A 27,354-nucleotide genomic window follows, 5' to 3' on the forward strand; every position below is an offset into this window, starting at 1 on the left:
TGGAGGCCAAGATGGCCAAACTTCATCTCTCATACTTTGGACATATTGTCAGGAGGGACCATTTTCTGGAGAAGGATATCATGTTCGGTAAGGTGGAGGGTCAGAGAAAAAGAGAAGACCCCTAGCGAGATGGATTTGCAAAGTGGCAGCATCAATGGGCTCAAGCATGATAACGATAGTGAGATTGGCCCATTGTCTTGTTCTGATGTGCATAAGGCCGCTATGAATTGGAACCGACTCGATGGCACCTAACAACAACAACAACAACAAACATGGAGTATTTACTGTCCTAAATAGAGAAGTGGTACTTGTTCTCCAGCATTCATAAACCTATATCTGATGGATTCTGCCTTTTCCTTCTCAAATGGAATCATCCAGAAGGTTCTTTCCATAACTCGTGCTCTCAGCAAGTCTACCTGCTATTAAAAGATGATTTTCAAACAAAGTTAAAATCATGAGTCTAATATAGATATAAAAATAAACACATATTATAGATTTTATTTAACTCATAAAGGAACTTGACCAGGTAGATGGTTTAACTGGTTCCACAGAGAATTCTCAGAACAGACATATTTATAGATGAGAAACATTGCAATGAATGTGTAAATGGTGACAGGATTGTTTTCCCACAAGAAAGGGAGTGCTGGCAATTGAACCTCTAATGGACAGCACAGAATTTGCATAAGTACAAACACGGCACCCTGGTGGCACCATGGGTTAAGTGTTGGACTGTTAACTGTGTATATCACCAGTTCAAGCCCAGCAGCCAGTCCACTGGCGAAAGATGAGACTATCTGCTCCTATAAAGATTTTTGGAACAGCTCTACTCTCCCCACAGGGTCACTGTGATTCAAAATCAACTGGACAGCAAAGGCTACAAACAAGACTCAGTTTTCAGCTTACAGAATTTAAAATATAGCCATCTCCAGATAATGTGTACTTAGTTTCCCACCAAAGCACTTCTTCTTCATACAACGCTCACAGTCTTTTTCTGCCCTTGACTCCAATCTCTCTATCAATCATACTAAAACATAGCTTTTACTTCCCCCAGAACATTGTTGACTCCACGCCAACAATAAACTTTTTTCCTTGCCTTCAATATACTCTTTAATTCAGCATCACTCGTTATACAACCACACCTTATTTCAGGCAGGTGTGGCCCCTTCACCCCAACCCAAGCCAACTCCTGCCCACACGTTTCCCATCAGTCATCAATATCTCTCCATATTGTACTGACTCAGTGGAAGCCTCTTATTTTTTCATTATTTGAAGGTTGTAAGTGGCACCTGTCCTGTTCTTTAATTATCGAAGCTATGTGCTTTGACCTTGATCAGGCATCCCTGCAAACATTTTATAAACATCTTCTTGGCCTACCATTCAGCATAGGCTTTTTATCTAGGGACTAGATGTCCAGAGATGATTGCCTATCCAAAGGTCTGTGGGAATCAGACAATGAGGAAGGATATTATTAAGGCTTTGACATTTACTTAGACACAGGTTACTTTGGAAGCACATAATCCTGACAGAAACATTCAGCAAAAAGGAAGGAACATCAGACCAAAACGAGGTCAAGCAAAGGGGCAGAAGGAATTGAATACATGTGGGAAAATGGAATGGAAAGATTATGGCATTTCCCCACAAACATTTTGAAGCATAATTGTATAAAGCATTGACTTCTTAAAATTTTTTGGTTTATTTACTTTTTACCTTTTTAAAATCATGCTATCTTTTCTCTGCTAGGTAGTAAAGTCTCTGAAGGCAGAAACACTGTTTTAAATTCGTTTGTGCCCCATGTAAAGTTTGGTAAATGGCTAAATCTTGCAGCCCAGTGTGGTCAATAACACCGATTAGAACAAAGGTTATTTGGGCAGCTCTGAGATTTATTTCTCCCTTCTCTGGTTGCTATTGTTGTTATGTGCAGTGGGGTCCATTTGGATTCCTAGAGATGCTGTATGCTTGAGTAGAACTGCCCCATCTTTATGGGAGAAGGTCACCAGGTCATTTCTCCCATGAGCCACTGAATAGGTTCGAATTGCTTATCTTTCAGTTAGCAATCTAGTAGCTTAACCATTCCTCTATCAGGGTGGTTGTTGTAAGGTACTGTTGAGTCACTTCTAACTTATAGTGACCCTATTTACAACAGAATGAAACACACCCAAGCCAGTGTCCTCACAATCCTTGCTGTTTGTGTCCATTGATTCAGCCACAGTATCAGTCCATCTCCCTGAGGGGCTTCCTCTTTTTTGCTCACCCTCTACTTGACCAAGCATAATGTCCTTTTCCAGGGACTGGTCCCTCCTGATAACATGTCCAAAGTACAAGAGACAAAGCCTTGCCATCCTGGCTTCTAGGGCATATTCTGGTTGTACTTCTGGAAACACAGATTTCTTGGTTCTTCTTACAGTCCATGCTTTATTAATACAGTTGTTGCTGTTGTTATTAAGTGTTGTGGAGTTGATTATGACCCATGTTGTTGTTGTTGTTGTCAGGTGCTATCGAGTCAGAACCGACTCATAGTGACCCTATTATGCACAGCAGAACGAAACAATGTCCGATCCTGCACCAGCCTCACTACCGCTGCCACACTTGAGTCCATCAATGATGCCACCTGGCTGATCCATCTCTTTGGGGGTCTTCCTCTTTTTCTCTGACCCTCCACCTTACCCAGCATGACATCCTTCTCCAACAACTGGTCCCTCCGGACAATATGTCCAAAGTAGGAGAGACGAAGCTTAGCCATCCTGGCCTCCAAGGAGCACTCTGGCTGCACTTCTTCCAAAACAGATCTATTGGTTCTTTTGGCAGTCCATGGCACTTTCAGTATTCTCCTCCAACACCACAACTCAAAGGCATCAATTCTTCTATGATCTTCCTTATTCACTGTCCAGCTTTCGCATCCATATGAGGCTATTGAAAACACCATGGCCTGAGTCAGGCGCACCTTAGTCCTCAAGCTGACATCTCTGCTCTTCAATACTTTAAAAAGTTCCTGTGCAGCAGATTTGCCTGGTGCAATACGTCGTCTGATCTCTTGACTGCTGCTTCCGTGAGTGTTGATAGTTGATCCAAGAAGAATGAAGTCCTTGACTTCAATCTTTTCTCCATATTATGACCCATAGCGACTTTGTATAGCGTTTCTGAGGAGCAGCTGGTGCGTTTGAACGGCCAACCTTGAGGTTCAAAGTGACCCTTCAGTCCATCTAGTGCTTATCCTACATCACCACACCAGAATTCTACTTATCTGTTATGTTGTTGTTGTTGTTAGTGCCCTAGACTCGGTTCAGACTTAGAGAACCTGTATAGGGTTTTCAAGGAGCATCTGGTGATTTTGAACTGCCAGCCTTTCAGATCAAACCAACTCTGTGGTCCAGTGCTTTATTGTACAATGCCACACCAGGATTCCTTTATCTGCTAAAGGCAATTGACTTTTCACTGCTTGTTGTTGTTGTTGTTAGGTGCCATCGAGTCGGTACCGACTCATAGCAACCCTATGCACAACAGAGCCAAACACTGCCCCGTCCTGTGCCAACCTCACAATTATTGCCATGCTTGAGCCCATTGATGCTGCCACTTTGCCAACCCATCTCGCTGGGGGTCTTTCTCTTTTTCTCTGACCCTCCACCTTACCAAACATGATATCCTTCTCCAGCGACTGGTCCCTCATGACAATATGTCCGAAGTGGTTAGCATGTGGAAAAGGTAAATAGTGTGGTTCTTGAGAAGTAAGTTAAGTTTCCTCCAAGGAAGAAAAGTTGCTCCTGGCAGGGACACCAAGGGGAAGGGGTGAGCCTAAAGGAGACCTGTGGAGGGTGTAACCAGCCTACAGCTCCGCAGCTTTCAGAGCCCTTCTGGCTCCTTCGCGTGGGAGACTCGCAGCAGCCCAGCTCCACCCACATGCAGGTAGGTGCGCTGGGCAGGTTTTAGGATGCTGACTTCAGTGGTGGAAACTGAAGCTTGATCTGGCTGGAAAAGGAACAGAGCTATCAAGTATATATAAAGACACCTGTCTGTATGGAGTAAATAGAGAGTAATTCTGGTGCATTTTCTGAGTTTATGATGCAATCTAGCTATCTAGAGGAGGTGGTTGACTTTCCGGACCCAGGAACAAACCTGTTTGGAGAGTGAAGCGGACCCATCAAGGTCAAGGTGGAGGGTTTCCACTTTTGCTCACTGCACTTCCCCCAAACCAACACTGGTGCAACACACAGGGTGATTTTTGTGTGACTTTACTTTCTTGTGCTTCCCATATACTCCAAGTTGCAATCAACTTGCTCTTGTTTACAAAGAAAACTTTCAAATCTACTTTTAAAAAAGTTGTTATTGTTGTAAAGTGCCGTCAAGTCGATTCCGACCCATAGCGACCCTGTAACGGTTTCCAAGAAGCAGCTGGTGAGCTTGAAGCGCCAACCTTGCAATTCAAATGGCTTTGCAGTCTGACGCGTTAACCCACAGCGCCACACCAGGAGTAAAGTAAGCTAAAACACTGAATACTATTCTCAAAGTTCCTATTTCGAACCTCCAGTATTGATCTGCCTTCCAGGGTTGTACCCTTGGACCAAATGGAAGCTCACACATAGGGCAGGAATTAAAAATAACCGGGAGTGAGCTCGCATGCCATTCTCAGCGGCGAAGCCTAGTCCAATTCGGTCACCTTGACCCAAGCATCACGCCCGGAACTCAAAGTCAAAGCGCCCCGCCCACGCCCATTTTTCACGGTTCGCCCGGAGTCCGTCCCCGCCCCTCACGGGACTTCCTAATTTAGGACCCGGCTCGCTCGGCCCAGCCTGAGCGCGCCCCCGAGTCTCCACCACACTTAGAATCGGGCTCTCCTTTCCCAGAGCCCGGTTCCGTCGCGTGGTTTTAACAGTCGCGCTCCAAGGTTCTTTCCAGCCACTTCACGCGCAGGTCCTTCCGCCCCCATGCCTCTGGGGCCTGTTCTCCCCGCCCCGCGAGGCGCGTGCCTATCTTCTCCGTGTAAGAGCAAATCCGCAAAAACTCCGCCCCAGGCACGAATCCAGCCCCGCCCATAAAAGCTGGCTCAACGCGCCTCTAGAGCTTGAGGGATCCGTCCCCTGGGCGCGCGCCTGCGGATCCGCGTTCTGGCCCTGGAGCAAGTACCTCGAAAGCCCCGCCCCATGCGCGCATCCAGCTCTTGCCCCGCCCCCAGGCGCGCGCCCGCCAGGCCCGCGCCACGTGCTCGCTGGAGGGCGGTGCGAGGGGCCGAGCCGGGAAGATGTTCTTCTTGCCGGCTCTTCCGGCTGTCTGCTCAGTCCCTGTAGGGCGCCTGGTCTGGAAGCGTTTCTGGAGCAGGAGTTTCTCCGCCGCCGAGATGACGAAGGTGAGCAGCGGTGGCTCGTTCCGGGGCCGCGCGGGAAACCCCGCCCGCGGGCTCTAGGACTTAGGGTGGGTGGAGGCCATGGGGTGCGAGATTCGGCGCTAAATTGCAAAATCGGGTAAAAAGCAAAGTTCTCCCGGGGGCCGGCACGGCTGTGGCAGGGTCCCCCGAGGATTCCCTGCTGGCGATTCTCGAACTGCACTCACTGTGCGCGGGTTTCATTTCCTTAGTCCTCGCAGTAACCGGAAAAACCCGCTGCCATTAAGGGAGTTCCGGCCCAATAGGACAGAGAACTGCCCCATAAGGTTTCTGAGACTAAATCTGAACGAGACCAGACAGCCTCATCTTTCTCCAAGACGGGTTTGAACCGTAGACCATGGAATTAGCAGCCCACGCCTAACCCATTGCGCCACCAGAACTCCAACCCCGGAAAGGCCGGCGCCGATGTTGTTCTCACCTCGGGAAACTGATCCAAAGCCCCAGTTTGGCAAGGCGACTTCTCTCCTGAGGTCGCTGGAGTTCGACTCGCCCCCGCGTCCCACCTGAAAAGACCTGGGAAACTGGTCCTCCGGGGAGCAAAGTGCCTGGAGGGATGTGCAGAGAAATAAAACCCCACCCACCTATTTGTGGGGAACAGGGCTTTTTCAAAGAGACCCACCTCTTTGTAAAATGAAAAGGAGAGTGACTACCGGAAGAATAGTGCCCCAGCACCTAACTGAGCCCAAAAAAAACTATGCACAGAGTCACTATTGTTAGAAAAAGGCGAATTGTTGAAGTGAGACGGAGTCTCGCTTGAGGACCTAAGAGATGGCTGGTGAGGAATGTTCTTGGCAGGTCTTGGTGGCCACACACACCTGCTGAGCCCTCTGAGTATTGTGTGATGGCTCATCCAGGTAACAGCCTTCCTCTGCTCCCCAGCTGTTTCCGGGGAATCCACAGCCTTCTGGAAGTTAGGAGCAAAAACTAAACTCACTGGTAGAATCGATTCCACCTCACAGTGGTGGTTATGTGCTGTGGAGTCAGTTTTGACTCATAGAGATCCTGTACAGGGTTTCCGAGGCTGTAAATCTTTGCAGAGCAGAAAGTCTCATCTTTCTCCCGCGGAACTGCTGGTAGTTTCAAACTGCTGACCTTGCAGTTCACAGCCCAATTCGTAACCACTACGCTACCAGAGTGAGACCACCCTATATGGAGGACACAGTAGAAGTGCTCCTTTAAGATTTCTGGAGCTGGAAATCGTGTTGGAAGCAGACTTGCACATCTTTCTCCCCTGGAAAGTTTTCCAATGCAAGGGAAAGACTGTTTGCTTTGGATAGAAGACAGAGGGGACACTAGTTGATCTGAACACCAGTGTGCTGTGCAAAAGATCAGGGTCTGTGAGGGAAAGCATCTAGATAAAATCTCCATCCCTCCCACCTGGCAGCAGCTAGTGTGTCCGATTAGATTTCACTTACCTTTTCTGTCTAGTGAGACTGTCAAGATAGGTTATTTCTGTTTCACTGAGTTGCCTAAGGCAAACATAAAGCATTTTTTTTTAGTAGTTGTAAATTGCTTTAATGTGATAGTCCTCTTTTTTTCCTTTAACTTTTGGGTGAAGATTTACAGAGCATATCATCTGTTTCTATTAAACATTTCTTAACAGATTTTGCTTCGCCTCCTTGATTGCAATTCCCTCAGTGACATTTTTGAAGTCACAGGTTGCCTCAAAGGCCAGTAGTATATAGGGACACTGGTGGTGCAGTGGATTAAGCAGTAGGTTGCTAACTGCTAGGTCAGCTATTAAAATTCAACAGCTGCTCCAGCAGAGAAAGATGAGGCTGTTTGCACACCTAGAGATTTAGTCTCTAAAACCCTAAGGAGCAGTTCTCCTCTGTCCTGGAGGGCCTCTGTGAGTCAGAATCGACTCAACTGGCTGTGGATTCACTGCCTTATATTTCACATGTCCTTTAGAGCCCCGAAAAGAGAGGAAGGAGCTCAGTTTTTGGATCTCTCTGTGATGTTGCATACTTCTCTCTCTCTCTCTCTCTCTCTCTCTCTCTGTGTGTGTGTGTGTGTGTGTGTGTGTGTGTGTAGCACCTAACCTGGGAATTGGCCAGACCATGTATTAGTAGCAATGGCAGGTGCAGCCATTGGCTTCCTTGAGATGGGTGTGGAGGAGATTTTTGAAGGTTCTCACTTGGTTGCGAATGGGAGTTGTTTTCTTAAGAAAAACACCTTTTGTTCTTCTTCAGTTGAAATCCTTTCTCATGGAAAGCCTTTGGTTTCTTGGTAGTGACCATGAAGGCTAGCTGGTCCATGTAGCCTCTTTTGCAGGCATTGCATGTAACTAACCGTCCAATGTAACTTCCTGCTTTTGCCTCTGTTCTTCTACTCTCGTTGAAAACTTTTTTGGGGAATCACTTGTTCTGTCTGAAGTGTGGGGACTCCTGAATCCCTCTGAGGAATCTGCTTTCATTCTCTTCGTGCTTTTCGGCTTTTCTCAGGGCCTTGTTTTAGGAATCTACTCCAAAGGCAAAGAAGATGATGTGCCACCGTTTACAAGCGCAGGAGAGAATTTTAATAAATTAGTCTCCGGAAAGCTGAGAGAACTTTTGACCATGTAAGTCTTCTACCAGTGGGTGCTACTTCTTAACATGGTCCCAAAGTTGAAAAGGAGTCTTTTTATTTGCTTTGTTGTAAGTACTTCTTAGTAAAAGTACGATGATCTGAATTATGTGTAGTAACAACCGCGTTTGTGTGACACTTTTATTTTTGCCTATGTATAGTTCAGTTGGACTTGGAAACCCAAATGTTTTCCAGCCTTTCTAAACCCTGGCTAGTCAAAGGGTAATCAAAATCTCAAGGCCCACCCAGAATTACAAATTAAAATCTGCATTCTAAGCATGTCCTCTGGTGATTTCACTGGCTTGTGGAAATTGGAGAAGCCAGAAGCCATTGAAACTCATGGCAGACAATGAAAGAACACACCCTGTAGACCATTATTAGCTATTCTGGGACACTGTGATCTCCCACAAGGAAGGGGCACTCAGAGGGTTGGGGGAGGGCTGGTAGGGTAAGGGTGTGGAGAAGGACCTGGAGCCAGGAGAGTGGGTTGAAAACATCTGGTTCTTTGCAGATTTGTGATTTTGTTGGAAGTGGTCTGACTTCCCAGAATTGCAGGATTTACACATAAGTGAAACTGAAAAAGACTGAAATTTATTCAAGTGATAAGTACTTTCACTTTCACTAAGACGTTCCTAGCCATGGAGGAGGCTTAGCTGTCCTGTTTACATGCTTGGCTGCCAACGGACGTTGGCATCCACCCAGAGGCACCTGGGAAGAAAGACCTGGTGATCTACCTTCGAGAAATGAGCCCCTCTGGAGCCACTCTGTAAGATGGTCTCTTCCCTCTCGTTTACCCCTTACCATCCCTTCCACATCACACACAGATAATTCGGCTGAACAAATGCGAAATGTCCAGTTGACAGCACTGATGGGTCTGTTTTTGATTTAACTTTTATTCAGAGGGTGTAGGGTTCATGCAGCTCAGCTGGTCACCTGGCACCCAGGTCTTTCTGTAGCCACTCGCAACAGGCATTACCTGCCCACGGTGTTGCTGTGCACTGCTATTTGAAGTCTAATCTAGAAATTTGCCAAATTGTTTCTGAGCTAAATTTAGGAAGGCCACCTCTGAGAAATACGGCCAGAGTACGCTTGGTAAAAATATGAATGTGGAAAATCCACAGAAGCAGTTCGCAGCTAGGTGTGATGAGGTTAACAATGTGAACGACATATCCATTCATAGTGTTAACCTCAATCTCTTCCCTCTTGTTTTAGATCTGGACCCCCTCTGAAGGCGGGCAAAACCCGAACCTTTCATGGTCTGCATCAGGTATGAGACTGCTAGTGCCCATCCAACACACCCTCATGAGCGCCTAGCCTATGCCAAGCGTTGTGGCTTTGAAGTCCCACTGTGTGTTTTGTAGCAAAGAGTATAGTTTGATCCTAATGTTAGCAGACATATTATTTTAGATTGTGAAGAGGCAATTTTGTCTCTTGTGTATCCCTCAGTCTGAAGACTTTTTCTGTCCTGTTCCCATCTTCCACAGTAGAATTAGCTGTAAGATTACCCTCACTCTGCCTTTCAGACACAGTGTAGGATTCACCAATGTGGTGGCGGTGGTGTGCCGGAGAGTCGGTTCTGATCCATAGCGACCCTGTACAGGGTTTCTGAGGCTGTAAATATTTACAGGAGCAGAAAACCTCATCTTTCTCCTGTGGAACAACTGGTAGTTTCGAACTGCTGACCTTGAGGTTAGCAGCCCGACTCGTAACCATCACACTATCAGAGTTGTTTATTACTTTGTGCCATCCAGTCAGTTCTGACTTACAGCAACCCTGTGTATGGTTTCTTGGAGCAGTTGGTGAGTTTGAACTACCAACCTTGCAGTTTGGAGTCCAATACTTATCCGACAGCTCCATGAGTTTAATTGAGATTAAAGGTGTGTGGGAACCCAGTGAGTCTCTCGACATATAGCAGCTTCCCCTGCCAACCTCTTTCTGCAAATCCCAGGCTTTCGAAAAGGAAACTCAGTTTTTTGTGTGTATCTTTGTGGATCAGGACTTCCCCAGCGTGGTGGTTGTCGGCCTCGGCAAAAAAGCAGCTGGAGTCAATGAGGAGGAGAACTGGCATGAAGGCAAAGAGAACATCAGAACCGCTGTGGCAGGTGACCTGACTTCTTGTGCTGAACATGGCCCCTCCCTTCCCCCAACTCTCCCTCCTACAGTCACACACAAACCATTCATCGCAGCAGGTGCCCAAGCCCCTTACTGTGTGTGCTCACAGGAGTCTTATTTGTTATTGTTAATCTTCTCTGTCTCCTACGTGAGGGTTTTACAAACCCTAGCTCTTGCAGCATTGGCCTCAGAACTGTTTGTTACTAGAAAGTTAAGGGATGTGAGTTGTTTCCTTTGTGTAACACGACCCTGGACCCTGGTGTTACCCATATCTACCTATTAGAGATGTCCTAACAATAGGTGAGGCCCATCATAGTGTGTGGTTAAGCTGGGCAACAGGCATGGAGGCTCTGGTTAGAAGATGCTTTGAAAAGTGTTTCTGAAGCCCTGATAATTGGCTTGAATGATCTTTGGCCCCGTGTATATCACAAACACTCATTGTTAAATTTACTTTCAAAGTTCATGTCCAGTGATTATCACATCCTTTTTATTTGGGAGGTTTTGCTGACCTGCTCGTAATAAAATACTGTGTTAATAATGGACTTTGTTCCATTCCTCAGAATTTCAGAGTCATGCTTTCTGTCGCTTTTAATGGGACAAACTCTGGGAGGCTTCCTCAGCAAATCATAGTGTCTCAGAAGCGCTGCTTGTAACAGCAGGCTTGCCCTGTCATTTTACCTGTCAACCATCCTCATTACAACCGTGATCCCTGTCCACGTCCTCATTGTACAGCCAAGGAAGAGAGTGCTCAGAAAAGTCAAGGGCGGAGCCAGGATGTGAACCCAGGTCCTGTGGTTTTCTAGGAGCCCCACCCCTGCCTCCTCCTCTGCTGCCCTGTTGTCACTGACATCCTTTCTCTGTCCCCCTGAAGCGGGCTGCAGGCAGATCCAAGACCTGGAGCTCTCTTCTGTGGAGGTGGACTCCTGCGGAGACGCTCAGGCTGCTGCGGAAGGCACCTTCCTCGGGCTCTACGAGTATGACGAACTGAAGCAGAGTAGGAAGATGGGGGTGTCTGCACAGCTCTATGGAAGGTGACGTTCTGCTGACGTGGCTGCTGGCCCTTCCCTGTCGGGCACGGCCCTGCGGGCAGCTCTGGCATCCCGCACTGCTTGGCTGTGTGAGATGAGAGTGTGCCAGCTGTACCCACGCTCTGTTCCCCACTTTCCCCCTTGCTCCCTAGATCCCTCTGTGACTTCTTGTTACTAGAAAGCTGTGAACACGGTGACCCTTGTCCGGATAGAGACAGCTAGACAACAGACAAGTCCCAGCAGGTTTCCACACCACCAGCATTACTGCCGTTTCACTAAATACTGGACACCCCGGTGACTCTGGCTAAGTGCTCCATTGCTAACCAAGAGACCCAGGGTTCAAACCCAGCATTTGCTCTGTGGGAGTAAGATGTAGCATTGTCCTTCTGTAGAGTTGGTAGCTGTGGAAGCCCTGGAGGGCAGTGCAGTTCTACTCTGCTCTGTTGGATCACTGTCAGGCGGAACCGACCCGGTGCCAGTGGGTTTGCTGAACTGAGTGCTGGAGTCACCACTGAGCACAGCCTTCCTTACCCTTGTGGTCGTGTCGGGAAGGCACGTCCTTCAGCAGATTTCCTAAGCACTGTGGACGTCCCAGTCCTGGTCTGGTTCTGGGAGATGAGGTCCCTGCTCTCAGTAGCAGTGTGTGACCTGAGCTTGGTGGGGTGGTGACGGCAGTTAATCAGCCCTGGTTGGAATCCTGCCTCCAAAAGGACATTGTTGAAGGGATCCTCTGTGTGTCATTGGGTTAACTTGGGATTTTATGATGATTGAGAACTAAAGCGTGACACATATGTGGTCCGGGAGAACCCTTGTAATAGCTGATATCTCTGTGCTGTCCATACTGATCCCTATTGGGTACCAGAGGAGCCAGCCCAGTGGACCGCCCACCCACACTCTTCCTCTTCTAAGGCAAACCCTTGCCCGCTGGTGGCCCCGGGCAGACAGAGGGCAGAAGGGCCTTCAGTTCTACAAAAGTACATAGCAGTAGTAGCTCAGCCTGCAGCCAATTCCCTGGGCTTTATCCTTCCTGATGTAATGCAGGAGAACAGGATGGGTCTTGGTGAGGAAGCCCTTCCATCAGTGTATGAGAGCTTCAGGAGTTCCCAGGAGCCCTCTGTCTAGGGGGCTCAGGGCCATGGTCTCAGGTGGTACCGTGGTCAGTTGGTATAACCTAGCCCCCACATCCTGCACTGGTGAGTAGTGGCTGGGCTCTTACACATTCATGAGCAGCCGTCGAAGGTGCTACTTTGGTCTCTCCCTGTTGGCATGGGGAAAAGGTGATAAAAATTGAAGTCACTTGGAAACAGTCTAATTAATGGAACAAGTGAACACCAGTCTCCATGACTCTGAGCCCAGGAAAACTATATGGTGCTCAGCTTCCACTACCAACTGCTCTAAAAGGGATCATATTCTAGAAGGCCCTGGATAGAGTGGGATGAAATGTGGAATAAAAACTGAAAATCATTTAAAAAACAACAAAATATAGATTTGTCAGTTAGGAGACTGGTAGAACCTCAAGACCATGGTCTTTGGTCCCCTCCAGCTCTGGAACTGAACTCACTCCCATGACTCAGTCCTCAGCCACATAAAAGATAGGTGATAGGAGATGCCATCACTAATGAGGTATGCACGCCATAGAGTGGTCAACCATGCAAAGATCAGAAGGGCTGCACTTTACCCAGGGACGAAGTTCAGATGCATGGGAGAGAAGGAGGAATGGGAACAAACACGAGGCGGAAGTGGGAGCTGTGAAGCTGCATTAGGGGATTGCAAACAATGAGATGAAACGAAGTGTATGATTTGTTGCATGGAAAACCTGTGATCTGTTCCGACTGAGTAAACCTTCACTCATTCACCAAAAAAACCCCCAAAAAACAAAAACCCTCAATCCAACTCCTCCTTAAGCTAAAGAGCATTTTCCAAAGTGGAATGCCTGACCAGGTGCCCTCCATGTTGCCTTAAGGGAAGTTCAGGTGCCCCATTCTCGGTGCCACACTGTCTGCCAGCCCGTCAGATCGCACAGAAGGTAGGCAGTCCTGTGTGTTAGTCCTTGCTCATTGGTACCTGCCTGCTATCTGCGCAGCTCATTGCTGAGGTGTGGTCAGTGGTGTTCAGCGGTGGTTTGATGGTGGCTCTGCTTTCTCCTTTCAGTGGGGACCAGGAGGCTTGGCAGAAAGGATTCCTTTTTGCTTCGGGGCAGAACTTGGCACGCCACTTGATGGAGTCGCCGGCCAATAAGATGACGCCCACCAGATTTGCGGAAATCATTGCACAGAAGCTCAAAGATGCTAGCGGTAGCACTGAGGTCCACATCAGGTACGTTAGACTTGAGGCAAAGGCCCATGATGCTCCTTCGTCAGGTGAGCCTGAGTCTGGGCTCCGTTAGGTTCCTTCCATCACATCTCTGCTTGCCTTCGAGAGACTGTAATAGCTTCACGCTATGTATATATGTATGTGTGTATATATATATGTATTGTGTGGGGGTGGGGGTGGGTGTTTGTAAACAGCTTTGCTGAGATAAAATCCATATACCATGCCCTTGGTGTGTGTATGTGTTTGTGTGTGTATGTGAACAGCTTTACTGAGATAGGATCGACATGCCATACCCTTCACTCGTGTGTGCATTTATAAACAGTGTTACTGATTCACATACCACAGAGTTCACCCACGTAAAGTACACACGCAAGTGATTTTTAGTAAGTACACAGGGTTGTGCCGCCGTCAACCACAATCCATTTTAGAACGTCCTCATCACCCCAGAAGAAACTCCATGTCCTTTACTTAGCTTCCTAACTTCGTCTCTCATACTTTGGACGTGTCATCAGGAGGAACCAGTCCCTGGAGAGGACATCATGCTTGGTAAAGTAGAGGGTCAGTGGAAAAGAAGACACTGCTCAACAAGATGAATTGACAACGTGTATGATTTTGTTTGGATGTAAAACATGACATAAAACGTGTGACTGCAGCATTGGGCTCAGACACAGCGGCCGTGGTGGGGATGGTACAGGACCAGGCAGTGTTGCTGTGCCGTTCAGGGGTCACTGAGTCAGGACCCACTTGGCGGTACCTAAGCCCAACAATGTGTAGGTTCTAGAAAGGCATCAGGGCCTAGCGTTTCCTTGGTTATTTGGAGCTGCAACTGCTTTGTGGCAGCAAACAGGCTGTGCCCCATCAGAGGACGCCACTGTCTGTGCCTGGTGGTTTAGTGACACAAAGATGGGTGACAGTGATCCTGTCCTGAGTGAACCCAGGACACCAAGGCTCTGCCAGAACAGAAGCTACGAGGTAGAGGAGAAAGATAAAAGGCCTGAAGGGTCCATGCAGTCTCTCAGAGGCTGCTGGGAAGTGGAGCAGCCAGAGAGCGGCCCTGGAGGCCCAGCTGAAGTTCAGGTGTGATTGCTGAGCAGAGGGCGGGTTCTGTCAGAGGTGAGGTGGGATCGAAGTCATTACACTCAGACACCACTTCTCAAGCCCCCTCGAGTGTGGGCGACTGAAAATCAGACATGTCCTTCCAGAAGGACAGGACTTGAATAAACATCAAGACACTGTGGTGGTGGTTAGAAACGCCCACAGTGCACACCTGAGCTTTGTTTGCAGGGACTTTTTATAGTCGCACCTCCCGTCTGCTATTCCATGCCCTTTGAAGTCTGGTGGCCACCTTGTGTGACTCAGTCCCAGGTGAACAGTTGGAACAGATGGCTCTGGGGGTTGCTGGCTGCTCTGTCTGGGCGTGTCAGCTTTCCCTTGAGGCCTACTTCCTACCAAGCCCTGTGTGGCCCCAGCCTAGGAAGAAAAGCACCAGGGCATCTGTGTTCTGGTTGTCACACCCATGACTACTATACTCCCTCCAGTGATGCTGTGCTTATGAAGCAATGATGCATTCGTCTTCCTGCTTCCATCAAAGACATCGTGGGCTGCTCCAGGTGTCACTGAAGCAAGAACTCTTGACACAAAAACAAGGAAATAGAGTATTTCAGCACAGACAGTGGAATGTACCTTTGGTTTTGGATATTGCTTATTTTTGTGGTTTTCATTGGTTTGTAATACCAGAAATAAAGCAGGGGACCCCTTAGTTATCTTTACATTTCCTTTATTGTCTGCAGACCTTGCTGACCTCAGCTTTCAGTTCAAACAGGAAATAGATAGGTTAGAAAATGATTGTTGTTAAGTGCTGTCGAGTCAGTTCCGTCCCATAGCGACCCTGTATAGGGTTTCTGAGGAGTGACTGGTGAGCTTGAACTGCCGACCTTGCAGTTCATATGGCTTTGCAGTCTGGCGCATTAACCCACAGTGCCACACCAGGACTCCAGAGAGAAAATGATAGGCTGGTACTGTTTTGTGCCAGTAAATTGTTATGTGCCATTGAGTCGGTTGTGACTCAAAACAGTATAGATCCTCTATAGGGTTTTCCAGGAAAAGCTGGTGGGTTTGAATTTCTGGCCTTGTGGTTAGCAGTCCAGTGCTTATCCTACAGTACCACATTAGGTATATTTTTAAAACCCACTGTTGGCGAGACGATTCCAACTCACAGCCATCCTGTAGACTCTAGAACTGCCCCATAGGGTTTCCAAGGCTATAAAGCTTTATGGGAGCAGACAGCCTCATCCTTTTCCTGCAGAGTAGATGGTGGGTTTGAGCCACCTACCTTTCCGTTAGCAGCTCAGCATTTAGCCCAGCGCACCACCATGGCTCCTAAATTCAGTGTGCCATTCATAAATTCTCCTAGTGATGCTGTACATCCTCATTGGCCTCATTGTATAGACGAGGGGTCAGGCTCTGATCTGAGTGACTTACCCAGGGATGGACAGAAAGCCAGCAGACTAGCGGAAGCTCTAATCTGGGTGTCCCTTTGAACAGGTTGTGTATTAGACTTTTATACATGGATGAACTTTCTGTAAGTTGTTTTGAAATAAAGATAATAATATATTGACCTTGTTTCTTTTTTTGTTTTGTGTTTTTTTTATTCCCTTCCCACCCACAGACCCAAGTCTTGGATGGAGGAACAGAAAATGGGGTCGTTCCTAAGTGTGGCCAAAGGGTCCGATGAACCACCAGTCTTCCTAGAAATTCACTACAAGGGCAACCCCAATGCAAGTGAACCACCACTGGTGTTCGTTGGAAAGGGAATCACCTTCGACAGGTACTTCTTTATAGTATTGGTGCTCTGTCTTTTGGTGAATGGCTTGTGTGCGTTCATATTATTGGGTAGAGAGCTTGCTTCAGAAGTACGGTGCTGTGTTGGATCTTTTACTTTACATACATCTAACAACCATTTACAAAGTGCGCTCTCTGTGTCAGAGGCGGTTAGGCATTTCATTTGTATGTTATTGTTAGTGCCATCAAGTCTGTTCTGATTCCAGTGCGTATCCTACAGCGCCACACCAGGACTCCTTCACATATTTGAACCCTCACATACATACAGGTATACCTGTAGTTCACATGACGTCACTCTTGTGAGGTAAGTGTTGTGAACGTTCCATAGGTGAAGGAACCCTGACTCACAGAGTCTAAAATAGTTCTTCAAGGTCCCTGCTCTAATAGAATTGGAAGTCAAATTCCAGCTTGTCTTTAAAGGCTGTTTGTCTTTCCACCCTCTGCTTCTCTGTACGTATCCTGAGGTTTACTCATGGCGTTGGTCAATCAGTAATTAGTTTATTTGTATCAGTAAGTAATATCCCACTGTATGGGCATACCAAAATGTGTTATCATTTGATGGGAAGTTGGTTGGTTTCCAGTTTTAGGCATAAAGCCAGGCTTATCTATAAGTCTTTGTATGGAATATGTTTACATTTCTGTTGGATAAACACTTGGGTATGTAATTGAATTTTATCATAACTGCCTGTTGAATTTTATTAAAGAACAACCAACCTTTTCCAAAGTGTTTATACCATGTTTCATTGCTACCATCGTTAATAGGATTCCAGCTTCTCATTGTAACCATTCCAGTGGGCATGTAGTAGTATCTTGTTGAATTTTTCATTTGCATTCACCAATAACCAATGATGTTGTCTTATTTTCATGTAATTGTTGGCTTTTGGTATATTACCTTTAGTACAGTGTCTGTTCGAATCTTTCACTGTTCTCTGTTGTTGTAGTGAAGTGCCATCGAGTTGATTCTGACCCATAGCGACCCTGTATAGGGTTTCTGAGGAGCAGCTGGTGAGCTTGAACTGCTGACCTTACAGTTCAAATGGTTTTGCAGTCTGGCGCATTAACCCACGCGCCACACCAGGACTCCAGTGGACTATTGATTCTTACTGAGGTGCTGTTTTTATTAGCCTTCTGGATATACGCCCTCATCAGATACACGTGTTGTGAATGATTATTCCTGGTGTGTCTTTTCCTTTTTCAGTGGTATCTTTTCAAGAACAGAAATTACTAATTGTAGTGAAGTGAAATTGATCCATTTCTTCTTTCAGCTCATGGTGTGTGTGTCTTCAGAAAGTATTGCCTAGGCCGGGGCCTCTGTTTTCTTTTAGAAATCTTTTAGACTGTGATCCAAGTTAAGTGTTTGTATATTGTGTGAGATAGGACTGAAGTTCACTGATTCTTTTTTCCCTGTGTGGGGATCAGTTTGCTTCAGCACTAATTATTCAAGAGACTGTTATTTTTTCGTTGAACTCTCTTAACATCTTTGTTGAAAACTAATTTACCATAAAACAGTGGATCTATCTCTGGACTCTTTGTCTATCTTAAGTACCTTGCAGCTAAGTCTCTTGATGACTGTAGCTTCGAGTAAATCTAGAAATTAAGATATAGGAGTCTTCTAAGTTGCCTCGTCTTTTTAAAAATGACTTTGGCTAGGTGCTTTGTATTTTCACATATATTTCAGAATTTGCATGTCATTTTCTACCAGGAAAAAAAAGGCTAATAGAATGTTGAGGCAACTTTGGTGTTTTGTAAAAACATCATAGCTGTGTGTTGCCTGTGAAGTAGAGCAGTAAGGAGACCTGTAAGGCGATGACAGCAAAGGGCCACATGAAGGATACTGGAAACTGCTACTAGGTTTTATGTAACAGAAAAGAAAGGGTGGATTTGAGAAAGGTTTAAAAGCCAAGCAAAGATTTCAGCTGGCCTTTGTCTTGTGGCCACTAGAGAGCTCTAATTCTGTAGAGTGAGAAGGAAGTTCCCAGGAGAAGCTGGAGTGAGGGGTAGAAGTGTGGCAGGAAACTCCCAGCAGGCTTCCTTACCTCCCTGCCTCCAGGATTTCCCCTGGGCTTCTGAGACCACAAGTACATTTCTTGTTTTGAGCCAGTGGGTGTCAGTGACAACCATCTCATTATCAAATGCTTCCTGAGGGGAGTGACTAGTAGGGCCTAGCTTCTAAGGAAGCAGATGTCAGGGCAGGGAATAGAAATCTCTCTCTTGAGAGAGAGAGAGAGAGAGAGAGAGAGAGAGAGAGAGAGAGTCAGCAGCAGATCTCAACTCCAGCTGATATCTTTGCTTGACTTTTTTTTTTAATCAACGCTCTTGGCCTGCAAAAGCAAGCTGCTCTAAGCCACAAAGTCACCAGTCAGTTCTAGAACCCCACTTGGGAAAAGTAGTTTGGTTTTCTGATAAATATAAACCTCCTTCTGCTCTCACGTGTTAGTACTGTCTCTACACTTGGGATCAGAACCACCTTGGTCCAGGATGCATTTTGCTCTTGTCAGGTTGTGTAACACCTTGTCAGGGTGTTAGAGAGAAAGGCCCCCCTCCATTCTTCTGTGAGTTTGAGAGAATGCATCCAGTCTCCTGCGAGCGTGTCGGCTTTAACAGCTCATGATCCCTAGATGGAGTTCTGGGCAGGTTCATGCAGTTTATGTGGGACGTCAGGAGTTAAATAGGCAGAGAAGGAATTTGAGTCATGGTTGATTTTACGATGGATGGACAGAATTACACAACTAAATGCGCTCATTCTACATATTTTTGCCAACCACGCCCCACCCACCTGTAAGGTATTTTGTAAGCCTGCTGTGCTACTTTTGTTTTAATAGTTAGCATAGCACACTTAATAAAAATACCTGAGATGGACTGGAGTGGTAGGCAAAAATAACATAGAATGTGCACCTTATTTGTGTAAAAATACAGCTTACATTGTAATCAGGTAGAAGTGAAAAAGCACCAAGAAACACCATCTGTATTTTTGGAATAACATTGTATCTTTCATAGAACTACGAGCGCATCTTTTGAAATATTTCAGTCATTCAGATTCTGAATTTAGAAATTGGGATTTTTCTTTGTCAGGCGGGTAGAGGGTTCTTCCGTGTGGGAATCTCATTGTTTCTCTTTGCTTCTGGAAGTGATGTGAGCTTTCCTTACTATTCATGCTGTGTGTTCCCCTCTTGGCCCACAGTGGTGGCATCTCTATCAAGGCTTCTGCAAACATGGATCTCATGAGGGCTGACATGGGCGGAGCCGCGACCATCTGCTCCGCCATCGTGACAGCTGCAAAGCTCAAGGTTCCAGTTAACATCATAGGTAAGTGGAGGCAAGGGCGCAGGGGTTGGGCCCGTGATTCACACAGTTGAAGCTGCGGATATGGCTTCTTCTCATCCAGAAACCTGAAAGATGGAGACCTCCACTTGTGGGTGCTTTTTATCCACCAGAAGCATATTCCTGAGGAAGCCAGCTGTTTTAGTGGTTAGCAGTCAGGGACATGGAGTGGTGGCTTTACTCCAGAGAAGGGTGCCCAGGCACCGGGGCTGTGGCTGAGCCGTGAGGGCCATTCTGGGTCAAGGCAGCCAGTTAGCTGCTGTGATGCACAGAAAGTGCCCAGGGCACAGTGCTCTTGGTATTATGGAAAGTTAAACCTCTGGTCCAACATCACACACATTGCCCAGGGAAAGTAGAATTGGGATCCATCCAGGTCTGTCTGAATTGTCCTCTTGGGGTCCTATATAGAGAAACAGTTGCTGTACAAACACACCCACACAGATTGACTTCAGGGAACTGAGTCATACAATTGTAAGGGCTGCAAGGCCAAAAAGGTGTCCTGGTGGTGTGGTGGTTAAAGCAGTCCTGTGAACCGTAAGGTTAGTGGTTCAAACCCACCAGCCACTCTGCAGGCCTGACACGTGACAGACTGCTTCGGTAAAGATTTACAGCCCTGGAAACCCTACGTGGTCACTATGAGTCAGAATTGGCCTGAAGATTTGGCAAGTTCAAAATCCACAGGTGAGCAGACAGGGTGGAGTGTCCTGTCCAAAGAAAAGACTAGGCGATGGCAAGAGTGCAGAGTGCTCAGTGGTCTCGAGGCGGGACACACCCGGAGGAAGCACCCTTTCCAGCTGGCAGACTGAGAGCCTTACGTTTGACTGTTAGAGAAACTCATTAGGTTATGTGACTTTCCGGAACAAGTGCTAGGCTCATGTCTGGCCAAACCACTGGGAACCGTAGCCTAGCTGACGCAGCACATTAACCACCAGACTCTTCTTTTGCTTTTTAAGTATCAGTCTTTTTTGTTTGTGCCCTTGAACTTTCTGAAAGTAAGTTACAGACGTAGCAAGTCACCCCTCAACTACTTCAGCCCCTAACTCTTAAGGACAATGAGCATCTATATAATGACAATACTAGATAACCAAATTCAGATATTCCCAAGTCTGTACGGAATGCCAATGTTTACACACATACACACACACTGATTTCTTCTTTAAATCTAAGAGTTAGTCACACATGCTTCATCTGATTGTGAGTCTCTTTGTTTTGTTGTTGTGAAGTGCCGTCGAGTCGATTCCAACTCATAGAGACCCTGTATAGGGTTTCTGAGGAGCAGCTGGTGAGCTTGAACTGCCGACCTGGCAGTTCAAACGGCTTTGCAGTCTGGCGCGTTAACCCACAGTGACACACACCAGGACTCCTTAGTTTCCGCTAATCCAGAGCCGTACTCCTGCCTTGCTGCTTTTTGGGCAGGATTTGTGATGTTTCCCCATTTGGACTGAATTGTTTCTTCCTGACGATAGTCAGGGTAGACCTCTCTGGTGAGAACACAACTCGGGTCCCTGCTGCTGGTGCACACCGGGTGTCATTGGTGACCACGCTAAATCTGACGCTGGGTTAGGTGACGTCTCTGTCTGGCATGCTTCTGGTGGCTCCTGGAGTCTTGGGGTATATCTGGACCCAGCACATTCCATTGTCCTTCATATACTCTTTCCCACAGGTTTGGCCCCTCTTTGTGAAAACATGCCCAGTGGTAAGGCCAACAAGCCAGGAGACGTCGTCTCTGCCAAGAATGGAAAGACCATACAGGTTTGTAAGTGGCAGACACCCAGCATGCCTTGTTCACTAATCCTAAGGGATTCCATAATGAAACCCCTGGTGGTGCAGCGGGGTAAGCTTTGGGCTGCTGATTGTGAGGTTAGCTGCTTGAACTGACCAGCTAGCTGTTCCATAGGAAAAGATGTGACCGTCTTGCTTCCCTGAAGATTGACGGCCTTGGAAAGCCTACTGAGCAGTCGTGTTCTGTCTTCATGGGTTGACTGAGTCACAGTCAACTCAGCGTCAGTGGGTTTTGATAAGGGATCCGTAGTCACCCCACAGGCACTCCCTGAATGGGTGCAAAGCAGACACCATTTTATGGAAGGGTGATACCTTTTTCTTTAGTAATTTCTCATGCAAATTTAAATGTATTTCCCTACGGGCATGTTAAGACGGTTACTCCTCAGTGGGATGGACTGACACAATGGCTGCAGCAACACACAACCACAGCAAGGATGTTGAGGATGGTGCAGGTCCAGGCAGTGTTTTGTTCTAGTATACATACAAAGGGGTTTCCAAAAGTTGGTAGAAAAACAGTTTTCCATGAGCATTTTGAAAACCTCTGGTAGGGTCACTGAATCAGAACGAATTCAGTGGCACCTAACAGCAAGAGTTACAAGAGTCCTGCCCGGCGCTTAGCTGTAACGTAGTAAACTGTAGCCTGTAGCCTGTTTGTTTTCCGAAAGCTGTCCGTTTTCCCACCTCTATCCTAAACGTCTTAGTGAAAGAGGGTTTCTGTGTACTCGAGCTTCCAGCGTCTCGACTTGAAGGTGACTTTTGTTGATAACAGTTTTGGTTATAGGGATCATTAAATTTCAGTCATTCTTTAGATCCGATATTTTCCTATTAATTTGAATGAACTAAATACATGTGCTGTTTTATTTTTCATTCTTTATTTTTTTCTTTACTGTTTTAATTGTGGATTGAGTGAAAGTTTACAGGGCTTCTCTGGATAAAATCCCACATTCTGCTTGTACTCTTCTCCCTTGATGGTCCTAACTGTGTTTCTGGACTGTAAGATTAACCACTTCCCTGTTTTTGTTACAAAACTTTTACCTTTACAATTGTGACAGTCGCAATTAGTCATAACAATTATTCACTATTGAACCATATGAATTTTATCCCCATCTCTTTCACGAGACCCATCTAGACAAGATGAAAACTATTCAGTGGGGACTCTTCCCCCCACACCCCCAACCGACACTCTTAAACTAAACTCCCTCTTGAAACCTTGTAAGCCAGTCACTTCGTGCCTTTATGGTTCCCTCATTTTAGGTAGACAATGTCTCAGTTGCCTGTCCCTATTTACCCTTTGGGGATAGCATTGATACTTGATGTGAAGATTCCTTCCCTAGGTATTTAGAGTTACTACCTCCATGAGTATAGGTAAATTTTAGCAATTTACGCTTGTTTTCTTTATCAAAAAAAAAAAATCTTTTTTTTTTTTACTCTTCCTCTAGTCAAGTTCTGATTATTAAGCCATAGAGGCTAGGTCAAATGGGTACTGTCTGCAAGTTGGGTGTTCTTGTTCATCTCCCCTCACTTCATATCAGCTGGATGCTTCACTCTCAGCTCTAGTCCTCTGTGGCTATGTCCTTGTCCATGGGCTCAGGTGTCCCCAGGTCTCACCATACTTTGGACCAACCAACCCTTCCTCTTCTCTCTCTCATCTCCAGGTCATTGGGAATTAATGGACTGTGGTTGAACTCAGCCCATTCCTTTATTAATGTCCTCTCTTCCACTAACCAGTAGACCAATGTGGTCACCAGCAAGCTTACATGCCTGTTCTTCATGTGTTCCCTTTGAGTTTCAGTCTTAGAGGGGAGTTTGTCCTGAGGGAACTTGATTGCTTGCCTTGATGGCTTCCTGGCGAACAGCTTACTTATTCTTGTAGTAGCCAGTCATGCTGACATTTTTGTTTTGGGTTTTTCCTGATGGTCTTTCTTTGAAGATGTATCTTCTGTTGCTCTAGCTGTTCCCAGGCTGGTCTGCTTGTCCTTGCTAATGGGATTGTCCCACCTCAGAAGGTTCTAGATGGGACTCAGGATTCCACCTAAGGTCCATACTCTGCAAAGGCTTTGCAAGAGGCCTATTTCACTGGGCAAGTTCTAGAACCCCTTTGAGGTATTATAGTCAGTTATAGGCTAAAGACAGGCTTAAACGTTTTCTGTAATCATGTTTCCCAACATTCCTTTCTATCCCACTCAAGTGTCTATTTTACAATAGAATGCAAGGGAAACTAATATTCGTAAGACAATCAAGCATTTTAGTATTCTTTCCCCTCTTCAAACTATGCTTAGATCCCTGTATCCCAGAGCTCTGTTAAAAGGTTGAGCATGCATCACTATTTATCTCTGTCCCACTTAGGCCATGCAAACCTGTCTCACTGTTCTATCTATCTTGTTCTTCCACTTCCTCCCTCTTCTTGTACTGTACTCCCCAACAATCCGATCCAAACCCCCCACCCCAACCCTACTGTTGTAGTTATCTTATATTCCATTAACTCTTCCCTCCATTTAAGATAGTCTATTTTTATCCTGTAATCTACCACCTGGATCTCTGTTCTTGGTGTTTACCTTCTTTTACATTGTAATTGTTTTGATCTAGACTGACCTCCCAGAGTCTCTTTTCTTATAATTTTATTCTGTTCTTGACTCTTCATTTGTTGATTGCCACGTACGTCAGTCTCTGGTTGTTGTCTGCTCTTGTTGTTTCTCAGTCCACAGAACTTCCTTGGTTTTCAGGATGCTTTTCATAGAAGGGTTGGCTGTGGCAAACTCCCCTAGCTTCTGTTCATCCTGGAGTGTTTTGATTACACCATCATATTTGATTGACAACTTTGTTGGGTAGAGGATTCTTGGTTGGCAGTTTTTTTTTCTTTCAGGGTTTTATATATGTCTCCCCATTGCTTTCTTGCCTGCATGGTTTCTGTTGAGAGATCTGAGCTTAGTCTGATTTGCTGGCCTTTGTATGTTACACTTCTCTTTTCCCTAGCTGCTTTCAGGATTCTGTCCTTATCTTTGATTTTGGAGAGCTTGATTATGATATGTCTTGATAATTGTCTTTTAGGGTCTATCCTTCCTGGAGTTCATTGAGCTTCTTGAATGCTTATCTTTTCGCTTTTCAGGATGTTAGGGAAATTTTCTTCCAGAAACTCTTCAACTATTTCCTCTGTGGACTTGTGTGGTTCTTCCTTTTCCGAAAGCCAGTAATTCTTAAGTTGTTCCTCTTTCATGTTGTCCAACATGAATCTTAGACCTTCTTCAGATTTTTTCATCCTTTTTTGTGCTTGTTCTGTCTTAGTAGTGTTGAGAGATTTATCTTCTAGTTCGCTAGTTCTGGCTTCTATCTCTTCAGTTCTACTCCTTTGCCCTTTCAGTGCATTGTCTATTTCTGATATTCTATTATTAATCATTTGGACCTCTTTCTGTAGGTTTTGAGTTGTTTCCAATGCTGTCTCTATCTTATTTGTTTCTGTAGTGCTTTCCTGACTTCCTTATTTTTCTAAACTATATTGTATAGTGTTTTGATACATTTTATAATCATTTTTCTGAATTCCTTCTCAGGCATTTCCAAAGCCTGGCCATCTTCCAGCTCATTTGCCTCAGTCACTTTATCTCATTTCTGGACATATGTTGATATGGTCATCTGCTTCTCTTTTGGGGCATATTCAGGAGTTATCTGTGGGCTTAATACTTAAATGGGTGTGTATTTTGGTATTTTTGATGCTTTCTGGTTGCCTCCAGGTAGATGTGATCAGGAGATGGGCTTCCCTTTTCACTCTTCTTTCTGAGAAATTTCAAGATGCCATTCCTGGTCGTTGAGACATAACTCAGGATTTAATTTTCGGCTTATTTCCTTTTTAGTTTGCCTGTCCTGCTCCACAACCCCTGTTCAGGCCTTTTTCCTAGTGATAAAAGTTCAGGGCCAGCTGTGGCTGTTTTGTGCTGTTGTTTGGTTTTAAGTGGAAACTGTCACTTTAAATTTCAAGATCTGTGCACATGCATAGTAGAACCCTCCAGGGGTGGGGTGTCCACTCTCTCAGGCACCCCTTCTAGTCGCCAGAATGGAGCTTCACAGCCAGTGAAAGACCAATGAACAGATAACAAAAAAAAAAAGTGTCCACACCTTTATCTCCACGGTTCTATCAGGTGTCCATGGCTGTTCTGATCCTTCCCCCGCTTGGTCTCGTCCACAATAGTGGCTCTGGGAGCAGCTGAGCATCTTGAATTATAAGGCACTGGATTTCTTCCTTCTGCTCCAAATTCCCCTAGCTGTAAGCCTTCCAACCTTGTAAACATTCTTTGTATGTGGTTCAGAGTTCTGGCACCATCCCTTGAGCCTGCTCGGTCTGGTATTCTGTTTTGTTGCTGACAGAGCTCCTTACTGCAGTCCTCCCAATCCTCATTCTCGTTTGTTCTCATATTTTTCATTCTTAATTACAAATATCACATTGGCTTTTACCCACTTTTAAATTGAACATGGCTCTCTGGACTGTGAATCATCTTGGTTGGCAATTCAGACCCATTTGCTGCTCCTCAGAAACTCTGTACAGCGTTACTGTAGTGAGTTGGAACCGACTTTAGGGCCCTTAACAACATAAGGACCCATGGTGGGACTCACCTGGTGACCCCAAGGGAGGAAGATCCAGGGATCTGCTCCTGTAAAGATGACAGCCTAGCAAACACTGGGGGGCCACTCAGTCGGAATTGACTCCATAGTAGTGTAGTCATGGGTTTCTTTGTTGGTGTGGTGTTTGGCATTGTGGGCACTGCTTTCTGTGACCTGTGACCCTCACCTTCCCTGCCCTCCTCTCTGCAGGTTGACAACACTGACGCGGAGGGCAGGCTCATCCTCGCTGATGCACTCTGCTACGCACACACCTTCAACCCAAAGCTCATCATCAACGCTGCCACCCTAACAGGTCAGACCACACATGCTTACTCATGTTCAAAGAAAGCTTTCTGGATTGCTCGAGTACGCAGGCCGTTCTAGTACATAGGTCGTCATACCCAGGGCGTTCTTGTGGTTAAAGATCTTTCACCAAAGGAAGCTTTGTAGTTGTAAGAGCTTTTGCAGGGGCAGAACAGCGCCATAGGCAGAGGGTGCTGTTGCTTTAAGGCCGGCCGCGGTGTGTCGGTGTGACTCCCAGCCTTGCTACTCATTGCTCAGTCATCCTGGGCAGCTCACATGACCCTGACAACATCCCACAGCGTCATCAGTGGACTCCAGCTCACGGCGACCCCAGGGGTATCAAAGTAGAACTGTGCTGCTCATTGGGATTTTCAGAAGTCGATTTGCAGGACTTTGTTCTAAAACAGTGGACTTGTACTATCAGTCTTTCAGTTAGCAGCCACGTACGTTAGCTGTTTGTACCACCCAGAGATCACTATTTGCCTGGCAGAGTTGTGGAGATGGGAGCCACATTTTGGAAGCAGGTCAGCTTCTCCGCCAGCGGGAGTCTGCTGACCTGTGTCAGCCATGACAGCACTGTGTCCGTTGCCGATGCCTCAAAGAGTGTGCAGATTTCAACACTGAAGACTGAGTTCCGGCCGCTCCTGAGTCTGTCATCTGTCTGGGAAAACAGTGTCATGGCTGCTGGCCACAACGGCTGCCCTGTGCTCTTTAACTACGACCACCACGGCTGGTTGACCTTCGTCTCCAAGCTCAACATTCCCAAACGGCATCCAGCACTACATGTCCACAACATGAACAAGTGGGCCACCACTGAGGACTGCAGCACAGCCTTGGAGACACTGCACCAGAACAGCATCACTCAGGTGTCTATGTCTGAGGTGGACAAGCAAGATTGCCGTAAATTCTGCACTACCGCCATCAATGGAGCTATGACACTTTGGGATTTCGAGACCTTAGAATCTTCGATCCAGGACCTTCGGATAATGTGAAGTTGAGTAAACCCGGATTGACTTAACATGAGCCCTCACAACTGCCCACCTCCCTCCCATCAGAAACACTGGAAGTACCTGCCATGCAAATACCGTGTGTGTGTGTGTGTGTGTGTGTGTGTGTGTGTGTGTG

The 27,354-nt window shown here is 46.3% G+C and overlaps 1 protein-coding gene across 1 annotated transcript in view; it reads left to right on the forward strand.

Moving 5' to 3' along the window:
• The first annotated feature begins 5,233 nt into the window (after window positions 1-5,233).
• The window catches only part of LAP3 (leucine aminopeptidase 3), a 26,025-nt gene continuing 3,904 nt past the window's right edge, over window positions 5,234-27,354 (forward strand). Inside the window, exons 1-10 of the mRNA XM_006872493.1 lie at window positions 5,234-5,338; window positions 7,819-7,934; window positions 9,152-9,206; window positions 9,936-10,041; window positions 10,923-11,082; window positions 13,231-13,395; window positions 16,061-16,219; window positions 19,415-19,539; window positions 21,218-21,306; window positions 26,137-26,239. Of these exons, the coding sequence (XP_006872555.1) occupies window positions 5,234-5,338; window positions 7,819-7,934; window positions 9,152-9,206; window positions 9,936-10,041; window positions 10,923-11,082; window positions 13,231-13,395; window positions 16,061-16,219; window positions 19,415-19,539; window positions 21,218-21,306; window positions 26,137-26,239 (1,183 nt within the window). The remainder of the gene's footprint in view (window positions 5,339-7,818; window positions 7,935-9,151; window positions 9,207-9,935; window positions 10,042-10,922; window positions 11,083-13,230; window positions 13,396-16,060; window positions 16,220-19,414; window positions 19,540-21,217; window positions 21,307-26,136; window positions 26,240-27,354) is intronic.

The sequence above is a fragment of the Chrysochloris asiatica genome, unplaced genomic scaffold (genome assembly GCF_000296735.1).
Source record: "Chrysochloris asiatica unplaced genomic scaffold, ChrAsi1.0 scaffold00200, whole genome shotgun sequence".
Classification (NCBI taxonomy): Eukaryota; Metazoa; Chordata; class Mammalia; order Afrosoricida; family Chrysochloridae; genus Chrysochloris; species Chrysochloris asiatica.